At 38.0% G+C, this 18,000-nt stretch overlaps 1 protein-coding gene across 9 annotated transcripts in view; it reads right to left on the bottom strand.

Annotated features, from left to right (window-relative positions):
* Positions 1-18,000, bottom strand: part of LOC126183366 (uncharacterized) — a 505,494-nt gene that overhangs the window by 342,401 nt on the left and 145,093 nt on the right. For all 9 annotated transcript variants that reach the window (XM_049925289.1, XM_049925286.1, XM_049925287.1 and 6 more), the window contains exons 4-5: positions 438-515; positions 8-73 (exon numbers count right to left, since the gene is read on the bottom strand). In XM_049925289.1, the coding sequence (XP_049781246.1) occupies positions 8-73; positions 438-515 (144 nt within the window). The remainder of the gene's footprint in view (positions 1-7; positions 74-437; positions 516-18,000) is intronic.

The raw sequence follows: 18,000 nt of genomic DNA, 5'->3' as shown, positions 1-18,000 counted from the left end.
TACTCACATTATGTTCAGTTTGTTCATGGTTTATAGCATTTTCCCCCATAACTTCATCATTGACACCAGATCTCTGAAATAAAGAAATATTCACAAATGAACACAAAGTAACAGCACTGTAGATATCCATTAACCTACGACTGCTCTGGACACAGGTACAATCATTACAAAAAGAGGATGGGGGAAGGAAAATGCCATAACCTTGTCCAAGGTACACCCTGTTAGCATCAGTGTGATTTGTAAGTAGTCAGGAAGCATTGTAAATGTTCACTGCAATATTACAGAGTATTTTCATAAGTAAAGGTGTAGCTATAATAAAAATTATGACTGTGTAACATATGGTTCATCAGGTATTAAATTCAAAGGAGAAATAAGATTATTGTACAATTTAGCTGTTTGTTTAAAGTTTAATGCTGTGTAACTAGATCAGTACTCACATTATCTTCTGTTTGTGTGTCGTTTGTATCGTTTCTTTTGGTTTCTTCATCATTAGTACCAAAAGTACAACCAGATCTCTGAAATAAATAAATAAATATTCACAAATTAACACAAAGTAGCAGCACTGTAAATATCCACTCACCTAAAAGTACTCTGATAGGTACAATTGTTAGAACAAGAACTCCTACAACTGCAAAAGAGCATTTGCACAGAAGAGAAAACCTCAATGGAATTGTGCAGACACCCAAGCTGTCACATGATACCCATGTCACTGGCTCTTTCACCACAAACATATTACTACACTTCAACTAAAATTACTTTGTGACTGACAGACTGCAGTCGTGGGTCTGCGTTGCCTGCTTACAGCCAGCCATCCCTGGTGAAGGTCTGCACATGCCAATAAAATCAGCAACACAGCAAAAATGCTGCACTCGAGAAGGAATTGTGAAGGGCTTGTCACTGCACTATACCACTCAACCCACTGAAACGTCAATCAGAAAGTTATTTTAATCAAAGTATATACCATATAATGGAAAATAATAAAGAACCTGTTCTGCTCTTACAAAATACACACCTCTTAGTGGACCAAAAGGTCACTATGTAGTGAAGAGTGGTGCATAATGACAACATTTAACACAGAGAGATCATGGAACGTGATAAAATAACAGGGGACATTAAGCTTTCAAGCATGTGTAATAGCATGTGCTGTCCTTTGCCTGACTGTGCCTTCTGCATGAAGTATGACAATGCCATCACCATTTTTAGAGTAAAGCTTTTGTTTCTACTGATCAATTTCATGGGGCAAAAAATAGACTGTAGTGTGGTAAATTTTTCGGCAATAACTTGAAGAAACTGTCATTTTTGTATTGTACAGTCGAAGTTCTTATGAACATTTCCTTCATATTTTTTTGCAAATGAAATTGTGGGAGATGACACACAAGGACTGGGTTCACTGACTAGGTTCTGTGGCAATAAATGCAAACTATAAATCAAGAAATATGCATCTTTATTTTGACCCAATGTGTATTTAGCTGATAAAATTAATTTGACATCATGCTGTATACAATATAAACTGAAACAGCATGCCTCAGTTAATTTAAGCCCATTAGCTTAGCTGATGAGTCATAACTTGATTTCTTGACAAGGAAATAATATTCTTGGAAGAGATTTTGGGATTGCAGTCAGTCAGCGTAAACTTTATTCCACAATATTGGTTATCATCACACAAACAAAACTATATTTGCTTAAAAATCATGATTTTTGGAAAATAGTATCTGATACCTTTCGACCTGTCATAAGGACTGGCCTAAGTAACAGATCATGCTGTCACCACAGACTCCATTGATAAATAGAACAAAATAACATTGAACAAACACTGAAATGAATATTCCCAGTGTTATGTTCTACCACCAGAAACACATCTGTGTGACATCATGTGTCCTGAGCTGTGACTGGCTGACAAGTAAACCAAGTGGGTATGGTGTGATTTGTGTGTTTGTGGGGCCATAGTATACTTTTGAACTACAAAAACATGCAGTATAACTGATACACAACATTAAAGATCTCCCAAACTGTATTGTTCTTGGTATGATTTGTTTCACAAAAATATTGGGAAATGTGATGTTGACTGTTAAAACATTAACTGTATTGGGACAAATTCTTCAGGAAGAGATGGAGGGAATGCTGAAATGCATTGGGTTGCACCTGCAAATTATACTAACAACTCTTATGGGCACAGATTCATGTATTAAGTCTGTGTTCACAGTTCTAGGTTCTTGCTTCAACAAAGGGCTCTTCAACAATGAGCTCTATTAATGCTGCTATGTCAAACAGATATGCATACCTAGAAAGGTAGGGCTCAGCCATGTAAAGACATTCTGGTGGATACATATGCCTTATAATTTAGTGGAAAAGCAAATTTCCATGCCAGCAGGATATGTGGATATTGTCCAATGTCAGTACTGTGCTGATCAAATTTTGACTTTAGACAGCTGCTTTCACACTATAGTGAAGTATTGACAGTTTAAAGGCATAAAGTCTCGAAAGAAAACTTTGAAGTTATGACAGTGCTTTGTTTCGAAAACTTTCAACAGTGTATGATTACCAACATTTTTAACTGATTGGATTTAGTGATTTTAATATAAATTGCTTCATTTTTAATATCATAAATAAACGTGGTGTGATGTCAATAAATATAATGTAACTGGTAGGTTTGTTTTAATTTTCAATGTAACATTGAAAAGAAATAAGGCAAAAATAGGAACATACAGTACTTCCAAAATTAGCCATCACAAATTTATACCAAAATTGGCAACATAAAGCAAGAATCGGCAGAAAATAACACAAAAATTGACCAAAAATAACTCTGAAATAGGCAAAAAATAAAAGCAAACTGGAGGGATATAACACATAAACTGGAAATAAAATATTTTTTTCTGTTCCTATTAATGTCTCATCACTAAGAAGCTCAGTAGTAAAAGCTCCTAGTAGACAATGACAGGGAAGAAAATCAGGCACAATCATTTGCTAGAAACCATACAACATATACTCGAAAAATTAAGAGAAAGGCACTATAGAACGTACATCTGAATAGCTGGAGGAAAATAAGAACCCCATCAAATGTGAGTCAGCTGCCTTAAACAATGTGGCAAATTGCTTGACATGAGTATTAAATGATTGGCTCCGAGCACTATGGGACTTAACATCTGTGGTCATCAGTCCCCTAGAACTTAGAACTACTTAAACCTAACTAACCTAAGGACATCACACACATCCATGCCCGAGGCAGGATTCGAACCTGCGACCGTAGCAATCGCGCGGTTCCGGACTGCGCGCCTAGAACTGCTAGACCACATGAGTATTAAAGATTAGTACCAGCTACCTCCCAGCGAATTTTAAGATACTGGTAACTCTGAATATAAATCAACCAATGAATCTACAGCTTAATTAGTAGGGCACTGCATCTGCGTGGCAAAACTGCATGAGTAACACTCACTGCCCATCATTCAGTTCATACATGTAAGCTCATACTCAGTAGTCTCCTCAGTTGGTATCATACAGCTTCATTTGGTATCATGCAGCACTCACTCACTGAATGTGGAGGCAACAGGCACATAGCCTTGAAAGCTGCTGAGGAAACATAGACACTATACAGCTTTGTCACAATGTAGTGACACTAACTGGCCTGGCAAGCATGCTTTATGCCTGAGATTCATCAGTTATTATCACAGCAAATGAGTATGATTGCATATAATGAAACATAAAGTGAGAATTCAATACTGAATGTTTCGGAAGGTCATCAATTAAGCTGTGTAACTACAAATTTTCATGAATGAAAGCTGATGAAATAACACTCACACTCAGTCTCCAGCCATAATCACTCTGCTGTTGAGAAATATTTTGAAGAGAACAAACTGAAAGATTTACGCTGACACGCATGACAAATAATTGTAATTGTCTGGTTTGTTCAAAATTAGCGAAAAATAATTTCAATCCAGCTACACTGGAGGCTCTCATGAGTAAATGAAGCACATTATTTAATAAGACTAATTACAGTTGATAGCATTAACTGCAATGACCAGAGAGAGGAAGGATGCACAAGGTGTAGTGACAAGCAGAGATGATCCTTATTCGAATATATTTCTAACTAGGTCATTATTCAAATATGTAGATAATTCAAACAAATTTATTTATGAATAAATTATTTGTAATTTAAATAATTAATAATGTAAGCCACTGTATTTTCTTTGTTTACTTTGGGTACTGAATTCTAGGACTAGTGTTTGTTCCCTTGGTTCACTGCAGCTTCTATTTGATAAATAGCTTATTAATGGTTTGTACAGAAATGTACCTCTGTGGCTCAGTGGGTGAAATTCAAGATTACAAAACTAAAAGGTTTTGGGTTTGATCCTCTATTGGTTGCCCTATTTTCTCCATTACTTATCACTTCTTTCACCTTAAACAATGACAAAAATGTCAAGCCAAGTTGCAAGCACCACATTTTGGAGTAGATGCTGAAATGTAGGTCTCTCTCTCTCTCTAACTAGCTGTTCAGTTCAGCGGTGTGAGGAAATCAAGGGCACACCATCATGCCCAGTGTACCACTGCAGTGTTCAATCCAACCTTTGGGTTGAGCATGGCTCTACGTGATTTACAACACAGCAAATGAAACTTAATATTACTTATAGGCGGACAGCTTCAGCAGTTACACTACCGACATAGACCCATTCGATTGTGTCTCTCTCTTCCAGTTCCTCCCTCCCCCTGTTAACATGCACAAGTACTCTACATAAGTAGCTAAAGAATGCAATCAACAAAATCTCTTAATTTCCAATACTTTACTTAGAGTGCTAACACATCTAATATGGGTGCATCCTTGATATACAAGGGCATGTTGAAAAGTAATTCCTCCAAATTTTTTTGTGAAAACTCTTAAAGCTTTTTAAATAAAACATATGTTATTAACTTTTTATATCTTTATTCTTCATGTCTACATATTCACAGCCCTCTGCTACTAGAAGGCGCTAAACTTTAGCATGTAACAAGGTGGTGTGTAACAGAACTATGTTGATGTGCAAGAAACAGCGTGCTGTAATCGAGTTTCGATTTCAAAGACTTCGTCAACACATGGAGCACCCTCTCCTTCAGCATCACAATGCCATGCCACACATGAGCTCTGTGACAAACACATGAGCTCTGTGACATCTGCAATTCCAACACCTTGAGTTCACTGCCATCCACCTTCCACCATACAGTCCCAATTTAGTCCCACCCAATTTTCATCTGTTTCCAAAACTTAAAGAACACCTTCAAGAGCTTCACTTTGATCATGATGAAGTGGTGCAAGCAGAGGTGAGGTTATGGCTCTGACAACAATTTCAAATATTCAACACTGACCATATCAACAAATTAAGAAGAGGGGAGGTCATGAACCCGTTAACAAAATCAGACATTCCACAGTGACGGTATCAACAACCTGGTCTTTCCTTCAGAGAAATGTGTTTGTCATCAAACTAACTAAAGGAAGAAATATGTATACATGAAGTATAAAGTTGTAGAATGTTAATAAAGTGTGTTTTATTTTAAAGACTTAAGGCGTTTTTACACAAAAAATGTGAAAGCATTCCATTTCAGCATGTCCTCATAATTATGCAATCTGTTGATGTTTGTAGTGCTAAAAAATGAGTGAACCCTGCAAGAACTCGCTGGCTGCTAACGACTAATATCAATAGACTTATAATCTAAACTCTACTAAAATGTTCATGGAATGCTGATGAACATCCAAAGTCATTTGAAAAAGTTTTGGGATTAACTCTAAGTATGCTTTCCAGCAGATGATGGAATAGTTTTTCAATGCAATGTGCATCTATGCAGATTCATAATATTGCAGCACACTTGCACCTTTTTCTTTTTAAGTGTCAAGAGACAATTGGAAGACTTTTCCCATATATCTACACCAACTGTAAATATTGCAGCAATGTCTTACCCACAATATATATGCAAATAGAGCACCAGCATTGCTGTCCAAGACCTAGGGAGGCTCCCAACAAAATACAGACACACAATAGCCAAAGAAATGGTGAAGAAACTGGGTCATGGGTTTCAAATGAAGTTCTGTCATAAAAAGATGATTTTATTTTGAACGTGACTTGAGAGGTGAAGGTAACGTCGAATCAGAATAAATAATTTGCAGAAAACTGCAGCAGAGTTGATGATTTCTCAAGTTTTGTTGAAGACAACTGTGATTTGAAAGTCTTGTATCATTACCCATGATTTCAGGATTTATAATGCACCGATATTCTCTTTACATGTACAGAACATATTTTGTTTAGTGTGTCACAGAGGCAACTATTTGAAAATCAAAAAAGATTTCTGATGAGATGTTTGTAAAAATGAGGCTTTTTGAAAACTAAATTTAAAAGCGATAAAAAATAAAAGTGTATGATAAATGACAAAGAATTGGAGTAATAAATGTAATTGGATTTTAAGAAATATCTATTATTCATAACATTTTTTTATTCACAGATAACTAATAAATACTTTTATCAGTGTAAATTAATAATATTTCAAATAAATATCTTTATTTGTTAGTCACAAATAATAAATAAATGTGCTCAACTCTGGATGGAAGCAAAGTGCATCACACATTAGCACACTACAAATTCACACCCTATGTGCAAGTGAATGTGAGAGCATGATATCCGCATAGCTGTGCACAAGCACATGACATACACGCTGCCACAACCAAGTGCTCACTCACTTATGTTATAAGGTGAGGAAACATTGGTCTTCTTCAGCATGGCCACGTGTTTGCAGGCCTCTATTAATTAGTGTATGAAATTATCACAAAGTCATTATTAATTACTTTAAATTTGAATTGCCATTTGGAACCATCCAAGCCAAGGCAATTTGGTCATGGTACCAGTCACACACACAAATTATTTAATTTCTGGCACAAAAAAGAAATTAATTTATAAAATAAATGAAAAGAATGTTTCTTTTGTATGCTGTTCTGCAGCCACAAGAAATTGTATGAAATGCATACAAACGTAATACTAATCCACCACAAACACTCTCTCTCTCTCTCTCTCTCTCTCTCTGAAAAGCCACAGATACTGTTGCACCTGCCTAATATTGTGTGGGGCCCTGCAAGGACACAGAAGTGCCGCAACATGATGCAGCATGGACATGCAGCATGGACATGCAGCATGGACATGCAGCATGGACTCGACTAATGTCTGAAGTAGCACTGAAGGGAATTGACGCCATGAATCCTGCAGGGTTGTCTGTAAATCTGCAAGAGTATGAGGGGGTGGAGATCTCTTATGAACAATATGTTGCAAGGCATCCCAGATATGGTCAATAATGTTCAGGTATGGGGACTTTGTTTGCCAGCGGAAAAGTTTAAACTCAAGAGAGTGTTCCTGGAGCCACTCTGTAGCAATTCTGGATGTGTGGGGTGTCACACTGTCCTGCGCAATACACAATGGACATGAATGGATGCAGGTGATCAGACAGGATGCTTAAGTACATGTCACCTGTCAGAATCCTATCTAGACATATCAGAATCCTATCTAGATGTATCAGGGGTCCCATATCACTCGAACTGCTCACGCCCCACACTATTACAGAGCCTCCACCAGCTTGAACAGTCCCCTGGTTGGCATGCAGGATCCATGGATTCCTGAGGTTGTCTCCATACCTGTACACGTCCATCCTCTCAACACAATTTCGAACGAGACTTGACCGAACAGGCAACATGTGTCCTGCCATCAACAGTCCAATGTCGGTGTTGATGGGCCTAGGTGATGCATAAAGCTTTGTGTCGTGCAGTCATCAAGGGTACAGAAGTGGACAGGCTCTGAAAGCCCATGTCGACGATGTTTCATTGAATGGTTCGCACGCTGACACTTACTGATGGTCTAGCAGTGAAATCTGCAGCAATTTGTGGAAGGGTTGCACTTCTGTCCCATTGAATGATTCTCTTCAGTTGTAGCTGGTCCTGTTCTTGCAGGATATTTTTCCGGGTGTAGCAATGTCGGAAATTTAACATTTTACCGGATTCCTGGTATTCACGGTAAACTCGTGAAATGGCCTTATGGGAAAATCCACACTTTGTCGCTATCTCAGAGATGCTGTGCCCCACCGCTTGTGTGCCAACTAAAGTATCACGTTCAAACTCACTTAAATCTTGATAACCTGCCATTGTAGCAGCAGTCACATTGTAGCCATTATTTGCAATACAGTTTTAATTGTATTTAATTCTGTCTTCAAATTTTCTCTAATCAAGCAATCTATCATAGTGTGAAAATGTGCTGTTTCACATGTTAGTGGGTGAACTGATGAGTTACATATTATACAGTCATCTGAGGTTGGGTTCTGAAATATGCCAAACTTATGGACACTATTTATTATCAGCTATTTTTATACATACGAATTTTTTTATCTGGTGGTAAATTTGAGGCTGCTGTGCATTTTGCTCATTTTTTTTTTTTTATGAAATTCATTTTTGTCACTATTTCAATTAAACAGAAAAAGTGTAGCAAGAACATAATGTCAGTAATAAGTGACTTGATCTCCCCACTGAATTTTTTCCTCTAAAAATTTTATTTTATAAGTGATCTAAGAAAATATTTGCCAGTGTCACTGCAATATTATATTACAGCAACTACTACCATGGCAAAATGCTTTTTAAAAAAGTTAACAATAGCAGCTGAGACAAAAAAGTAGTGAAAAATACAAATATAAAGACTTTTTGAACAAATTGCTTTACTTAGCATATATGAAATTAGGAAAAATTTACTTCATACTCATTTTGATTTAATAGTGAATACACTGTCCAAATATGCATATAGAGAAACTGATGTGGTCAGGCAAAAACACATCAGGAAGCTTACTGCTCTGACTGACAAAATAAATAAAACCAAGAAAAAGACAAACCCAAGTCAAATGTTAAGTTTTATGAAAGACTGGCCAATAATATTCACAAAATTTTTGACAGTAACGATTTAGAATAAGAGCATAAAGGACTAAGCTGCAATATAATTCCTACAGATAATGATAATATTAAACCCATAATTGCCCATTGCAAAGTCAGATTAGATATAGCAAAATTGCCAACAATGAAACAGAACCACATAATCACGAAATATGCAGGTTGAATTAATAAGCAAGTACAGAAAAATAAAACTTTTAAAATAATAATAATAATAATAATAAAACAAAGACAGAGGATGAGATGGTAAGATCAAGTTAATCGACACCTCATGTTCTGTTATTGCCAAGCAACAAACCTAGGAACCAACACAACTGGATTCCGATCACAAGTATACACAACATTTATTACCCGATATCCAGAATTAAAAATTTTAACAGAACAACAACTAGCTGATCAGATCTGTGTAATAATCAAAAATAAAAGGATACCCCAGTCAGAATTAGAAAACATCAAACAACAAGTACAACAGATACTGGAACAAAATAATGTGCAATCAGAAAAAGAAGAAGAAGAAGAAGAAGAAGAAGAAGAAGAAAATACAGTAATGGACTCAAACACACCAGAGCAAACAAACAAAGAACAACACGCATCAATGAAACAATCAGAGGAAAACGAAATCTTAAGACAGCCACCAGAACAAGCACAAATAGAACACGAAGTGACACACATGTTAGATATAGAAGAAAAATTTCAGCTGACATATATAGAATACAAAGACACAAATACAGACATTAGACCATTCTTGCATAGACCGCCAAATAACCCACAAGTTGAAACAACAATAAAAACTATCAACACAATCATACACAACAAAATAAATAAAAACACAACTATGGAAGAGTTACAACTACTTGTTTATATAGGAGCACTCACTAGACTAAATATACACACTAGGCAGAGATCAGAACCAACCAACACACAGAAGAAACCCACAAAACCAGCATGGCAACACAGGCTACAGATCAGAATAGAAAACCTGAGAAAAGACATCGGACAACTAACACAATTTATAAGAAATGAAATGTCAGAAAAAAAAGAAAAAGGTTAGGTAAAATCTCACAACAAGAAGCGATAGAGCAATTAGATGAAAAGAAGCAGAAATTACAAGCATTGGCCAAAAGACTTAGAAGATACAAAAAAAGTGAAAATAGAAGGAAACAAAACCAAACATTCAACACAAACCAAAAGAAATTTTACCAGACAATAGATAACACACACATTAAAATAGACAATCCACCAAACATAACAAACATGGAACACTTCTGGAGTAACATATGGTCAAACCCGGTACAACGTAACAGGCATGCACGGTGGATACAAGCAGAAACAGACACATACAAGATGATACCACAAATGCCTGAAGTGATAATTTTGCAACACAAAGTCACCCAAGCAATTAATTCTACTCACAATTGGAAAGCCCTTGGAAATGATAAAATAGCAAATTTCTGGCTAAAGAAGTTCACCTCAACACATTCACATCTAACTAAATTATTTAACAGTTACATTGCAGACCCATACACATTCCCTGGAATAACTTATCTGAAACCTAAAGATCGAGCAGACACAGCAAACCCAGCAAAATATCGCCCCATAACATGCCTACCAACAATATACAAAATATTAACTTCAGTCATTACACAGAAATTAATGACACATACAACACAGAACAAAATTATAAATGAAGAACAAAAAGGCTGTTGCAAAGGAGCACGAGGGTGTAAAGAGCAACTGATAATAGATGCAGAGGTGACATATCAAGCTAAAACCAAACAAAGGTCGCTACACTGCGCATACATTGATTACCAAAAAGCTTTTGATAGTGTACCCCACTCATGGTTACTACAAATATTGGAAATATACAAAGTAGATCCTAAATTGATACAGTTCCTAAACATAGTAATGAAAAATTGGGAAACTACACTTAATATCCAAACAAATTCAAATAATATCACATCACAACCAATACAGATTAAGCGTGGAATATACCAAGGAGACTCACTAAGTCCTTTCTGGTTCTGTCTTGCTCTGAACCCACTATCCAACATGCTAAATAATACAAATTATGGATATAATATTACTGGAACATACCCACACAAAATCACACATTTGCTATACATGGATGATCTAAAACTACTGGCAGCAACAAATCAACAACTCAACCAATTACTAAAGATAACAGAAGTATTCAGCAATGATATAAATATGGCTTTTGGAACAGACAAATGTAAGAAAAATAGCACAGTCAAGGGAAAACACACTAAACAAGAAGATTACATATTGGATAACCACAGCGACTGCATAGAAGCGATGGAAAAAACAGATGCCTATAAATATCTAGGACACAGACAAAAAACAGGAATAGATAATACAAATATTAAAGAAGAACTAAAAGAAAAATATAGACAAAGACTAACAAAAATACTGAAAACAGAATTGACAGCAAGAAACAAGACAAAAGCTATAAATACTTACGCTATACCAATATTGACCTACTCATTTGGAGTAGTGAAATGGAGTAACACAGACCTAGAAGCACTCAATACATTTACACGATCACAATGCCACAAATATAGAATACATCACATACATTCAGCAACAGAAAGATTCACATTAAGCAGAAAGGGAGGAGGAAGGGGATTCATTGAGATAAAAAACCTACATTATGGACAGGTAGACAATTTAAGAAAATTCTTTCTAGAACGAGCAGAAACTAGCAAAATACACAAAGCAATCACTCATATAAATACATCGGCTACACCACTGCAACTTCATAACCACTTCTACAACCCTTTAGATCACTTAACATCAACAGATACGAAGAAAGTAAATTGGAAAAAGAAAACACTACATGGCAAGCACCCGTATCATCTAACACAGCCACACATCGATCAAGACACATCCAACACATGGCTAAGAAAAGGCAATATACACAGTGAGACGGAAGGATTCATGATTGCAATACAGGATCAAACAATAAACACCAGATATTACAGCAAGCATATTATTAAAGATCCCAATACCACAACAGATAAATGCAGACTTTGCAAACAACAAATAGAAACAGTAGATCACATCACAAGCAGATGTACAATATTAGCAAATACAGAATACCCCAGAAGACATGACAATGTAGCAAAAATAATACATCAACAGCTTGCCTTACAACATAAACTTATAAAACAACATGGTCCCACATACAAGTATGCACCACAAAATGTACTGAAGAATGATGAATACAAATTATACTGGAACAGAACCATTATAACAGATAAAACAACACCACATAACAAACCTGACATCATACTCACCAATAAAAAGAAGAAATTAACACAACTAATCGAAATATCCATACCCAATACAACAAATATACAGAAGAAAACAGGAGAAAAAATTGAAAAATACATCCAACTGGCTGAGGAAGTAAAGGACATGTGGCATCAGGATAAAGTTGACATTATACCAATTATACTATCAACTACAGGAGTCATACCACACAATATCCACCAGTACATCAATGCAATACAGCTACATCCAAACTTATATATACAACTACAGAAATCCGTAATTATTGATACATGTTCAATTACCCGAAAGTTCCGAAATGCAATATAACATATACCGTACAGTTAAAAGGAAGTGACGCTTGATCAAGGTCTGCGTCACTTTCCATTTTTAACCAGACTTAACGTCTGAGAAAGTAAAGAAATGATAATAATAATAATGATGAACTGAAATTACTAACTTAGAAACGCACAATCAATAAATTACAATAACATAATGCAGTAGCAACAAAAGCAATACAACTGTAGTTATGTATAAAGATGACTCCATTTTTTTTAAGAAGAAAAGAATTTTTCAGAGTAAATGACACTGTGAGATTGCAGAAAAAACCAACAAACAAATTTCAGAGAATTATTAAACAAGCAGTTAGTAAATGTGATTTTTTTACTTCCTAGTAAGGAAATGAGCAGTTGCGTAGTTATGAACCCAGAAGTACCGAAACTGAGAGCACAATTGAAAATACACCAAAATGGTATTCCTATTATACCTTAGTAAATTACATAAATAGCCCAGCATACTTAGTTACTAAAAGAAGAATTAAATGAATTGCTTAAACAATACCATACACATACCAAAAAATATACAATTAAAATTATAGTGGATGTAACCAATCAGATTACAGACACAAAAATACTAGTAGTAACTCATACTGTCACCCACTAGCACATAAAACAGTGTATTTTCACAATATGATAGATCACACGATTAGAGTTCCCCCTGCTGAAGAATATATGAAGACAGAATTAGATCAAATTAAAGCTGAAGTAGCAAATGATGGCTACAATCTGACTATAATTGATAAAACACAGAAGGAAAATTATGGCCAAATGTAGAAAGAAACATTAGCAAACAACATTCACATTAGTAGAAAGAAAGAAGACAAAAAAATTCATTTCACTACGATACATGGGAAATATTTCTCAAAAGTAAGTAACACATCTTGAAATACTAAAGTAAAAATCAGCTTCTGGACAGAGCATAAACTAGAAATGAAGATACGAGGTACAAAGAACATATAAACAAAAGCCAAAACAATCACTACACATTTAATATCCATCTTTGAGAAAACGGACACACCACAGTACCCACACATAAGCTCAAATCTTTTCATTTATCATACAGCAGAAAAAGGAAGCTACATGAGCATCTTAGAGGAAGTAGAAATCTATACACATGTGGCAAAAAAATCTGAATAACACCTTAAATGAACAAACAGAACCCAGATATTAAAAAAGAAAGGTATTGAGAGCTTTGACAAAATTCTCATCATTGACAGATAGTTCAGTACAAAATACACTCCTGGAAATGGAAAAAAGAACACATTGACACCGGTGTGTCAGACCCACCATACTTGCTCCGGACACTGCGAGAGGGCTGTACAAGCAATGATCACACGCACGGCACAGCGGACACACCAGGAACCGCGGTGTTGGCCGTCGAATGGCGCTAGCTGCGCAGCATTTGTGCACCGCCGCCGTCAGTGTCAGCCAGTTTGCCGTGGCATACGGAGCTCCATCGCAGTCTTTAACACTGGTAGCATGCCGCGACAGCGTGGACGTGAACCGTATGTGCAGTTGACGGACTTTGAGCGAGGGCGTATAGTGGGCATGCGGGAGGCCGGGTGGACGTACCGCCGAATTGCTCAACACATGGGGCGTGAGGTCTCCACAGTACATCGATGTTGTCGCCAGTGGTCGGCGGAAGGTGCACGTGCCCGTCGACCTGGGACCGGACCGCAGCGACGCACGGATGTACGCCAAGACCGTAGGATCCTACGCAGTGCCGTAGGGGACCGCACCGCCACTTCCCAGCAAATTAGGGACACTGTTGCTCCTGGGGTATCGGCGAGGACCATTCGCAACCGTCTCCATGAAGCTGGGCTACGGTCCCGCACACCGTTAGGCCGTCTTCCGCTCACGCTCCAACATCGTGCAGCCCGCCTCCAGTGGTGTCGCGACAGGCGTGAATGGAGGGACGAATGGAGACGTGTCGTCTTCAGCGATGAGAGTCGCTTCTGCCTTGGTGCCAATGATGGTCGTATGCGTGTTTGGCGCCGTGCAGGTGAGCGCCACAATCAGGACTGCATATGACCGAGGCACACAGGGCCAACACCCGGCATCATGGTGTGGGGAGCGATCTCCTACACTGGCCGTACACCACTGGTGATCGTCGAGGGGACACTGAATAGTGCACGGTACATCCAAACCGTCATCGAACCCATCGTTCTACCATTCCTAGACCGGAAAGGGAACTTGCTGTTCCAACAGGACAATGCACGTCCGCATGTATCCCATGCCACCCAACGTGCTCTTGAAGGGTAAGTCAACTACCCTGGCCAGCAAGATCTCCGGATCTGTCCCCCATTGAGCATGTTTGGGACTGGATGAAGCGTCGTCTCACGCGGTCTGCACGTCCAGCACGAACGCTGGTCCAACTGAGGCGCCAGGTGGAAATGGCATGGCAAGCCATTCCACAGGACTACATCCAGCATCTCTACGATCGTCTCCATGGGAGAATAGCAGCCTGCATTGCTGCGAAAGGTGGATATACACTGTACTAGTGCCGACATTGTGCATGCTCTGTTGCCTGTGTCTATGTGCCTGTGGTTCTGTCAGTGTGATCATGCGATGTATCTGACCCCAGGAATGTGTCAATAAAGTTTCCCCTTCTTGGGACAATGAATTCACGGTGTTCTTATTTCAATTTCCAGGAGTGTAACAATTCTAAATTTTACATATTATATAAATCAATTTTCATCAGTGACATAAATTTAATAACAAACTATATCTGAACACATAAATAAAAAATTTAACATCCATGTACAAATATGACAAAATAACAATATATTTGAAAAAAATTAAGATCTTACGGAGGAAAAGGTGTGTGTGTGTGTGTGTGTGTGTGTGTGTGTGTGTGTGTGTGTGTGTGTGTGTGTGCGTGTGTGTGTGCGCGTATGCGCGCGCACACGCACGCACACGCACACATGCACACGCACACGCACGCACACGCACACACAACACACACACAGACAAACCAATCTTCTCTCTCTCTCTCTCTCTCTCTCTCTCTCTCTCTCTCTCTCTCTCTCTCTCTCCAATTTAATGTCAGATACTGTCCTCACACCTCATAACAGTTGTGCTTTGCAGCCTGAGTACCTATCGAACAAAAGTAAGGTTCTTGACAAAATATGTAAAACATGTTTGCTTTGCATACCTCATTAGTTCTCAGCTTAGATTTTATGAACAGGAAGTGTATATTTGTGGTCAAGCATTGTTCCAGGGCAAGTTACAATGAAAATAATATTTAAAAAATTGGCATGAGTCACCAAGATTTTAAGACATGTTCAGACCAAATACTAATTACATTATAAAATAATTGAAATAGGTTTGATATTCAGAACACTCAATGTTGAACACCTAACAACTACACTGTAGTCACATTAATGTGACCACCTGTCAGGAGCCCGAATAACCACCTTTTGCAGCATGGACCACAATGAGACATGCAAGAAGTGAGAGAACGAGACTCTGGAAGGTACTGACAGGGGCTTGGAGCCATGCCAACTCCAGTGACATGGCCAGCTATGCTAGGTTTCTCAGCTGAGGATCCATGGCACATATAGCCCAAGCAAGGTGGTCCCACATATTCTCAATTGGGTTTAAACCTATGGTGTTTGGTGACCTCAAAAGTATGGCAAACTCATCCTGATGATCTTCAAATCAAGCATGTACAATGTGAGGTAGGTGACATGTTGAATTGCCCTGCTGCTAGATGCCATCATGCCGAGGAAAAACAAACTGCATGCTGGGTGGACATGGGCCCTAAGAATAGATGCATACTTGTACTGAGCCACTGTCCCTCCATAATAACAAAATCACTCAGGGAATGCCACGAAAACATCCTCCAGACTGTGATGCCCCCTCCTCTACCCTGGATCCCTCTGACAACTGTTGCATGGTGTTTGCTTTGAGATGTTTCATGCCATACATGCCAACAGCCATCTGTCCAATGGAGCATAAATGTGATTTATCTGAAAAGGTCACCTGTTGCCACTCAGTGGACATCCAGTTGCCGTACTGGTGTGCAAATTGCAGCCTTAGTTGGCAATGAACAGTAGTCATCAAGAGTGCATGAACCAGGCACATGCTGTGGAGTTCCAAACACAGTAGCATTCACTGAATGGTCATTAGAAGAGACACTGTTGGTAGCTGTTTGGTTCATCTGAGCAGTTAGCTGCTCATCAGTTGCACATCTATTCACACATACACATCTCCATTGTTGCTCTTCACCCCTGTCCTCTATGGCCCATGGTACACCACAGTTGGCTTGGTGCCAGTTTTGCACAGTACCATTTTGCTATGCACAGCATACTTTAACCATGTCAGCACGCAAACAGTTTACGAACTTAGGCATTTCAAAAAGCTTCCACCCGTGCCTCGAAAGCCAAAAATCATGCCCTTTTGGAATTCAGATAAATCACTCCATGTATGCATTGCAGCAGTGTCTGTACTGTTTCCCACATCCCTCGACATGCTTTATATACCCTCCACTTCTAGTGTTGCCACCTGTCGTGAGTGAGTTGTTATTGCACATTGACGGCAGACATAGATGGTGGTCACATTGAAATGGCAGGACTGTGTACGCAAATAACGCCACTTATCGAAAAAAATATATATTGCTGTATTGTTGTGATGAAACAACTTTATTGAATATATTATGGTCTATTGCATATTATGGTACATTCTAAACACATTCAAGTTCAATATGTCTGAAAACAAACACGTATTAGCTTTATTTCTGGAAGACATGTTGACACTACAATAATGAGGTGGGAGAGGGGAAGGTACAAGAAAGGTACAGGTGACTGAAGGTTTGAGATGAGTCATGATGCAAACTAAGGTGGAAACTAGCTAAAGTCTGGCTTGAATATTGGCTGAACAGACAACTTTTACTCTATCAATTACAATATGTGTTCCATGTGGAAGTCTACCAGTATTTCTATCTTAAATTAGAATAACAAAGTGATGGATGGCTAGCTATTTACAAAAGGGCAAACCATAGCAACCTTCAACCACAGAACAAACTTGGTCACACCTACTCTTTCGTTCACCATTGGCATATCGCTCTGCTTGTGACAAAGTCTCTAATGTAACTGTTGCAATTCATTTAGTCATGTGGTTTGTTTTTTTTTGAGTTGATTTCTTTATAATATGCAAAATAAAGCCTGCAGATAAAGTGAATGTGAACAGAAAAAATGTTCAGGTTCTTGTGATCCTGCAATGGTAATAGCAAATATACAAAGGAATTCAGTGCTGAACTACACAGCTGTTGCTGCTGTGCCCACATTATGCATGTGAACTGAACTAACAAATCTAACTGACAGTCACTTTGTTATTGTGGTCAAGTTAGAACTTGTTTTTCCTTGCTTTAGTGGTTCACAGGCATCTTGTCAGATAATGTGAGAGCTCAACAATATTTTAATGAGACAGCTGCTCATCATA

This window comes from Schistocerca cancellata, chromosome 4 (assembly GCF_023864275.1).
Source record: "Schistocerca cancellata isolate TAMUIC-IGC-003103 chromosome 4, iqSchCanc2.1, whole genome shotgun sequence".
Classification (NCBI taxonomy): domain Eukaryota; kingdom Metazoa; phylum Arthropoda; class Insecta; order Orthoptera; family Acrididae; genus Schistocerca; species Schistocerca cancellata.
The sequence above is the reverse complement of the archived record's forward strand: the minus strand, read 5'-3'. Positions and strand labels throughout refer to the sequence as shown.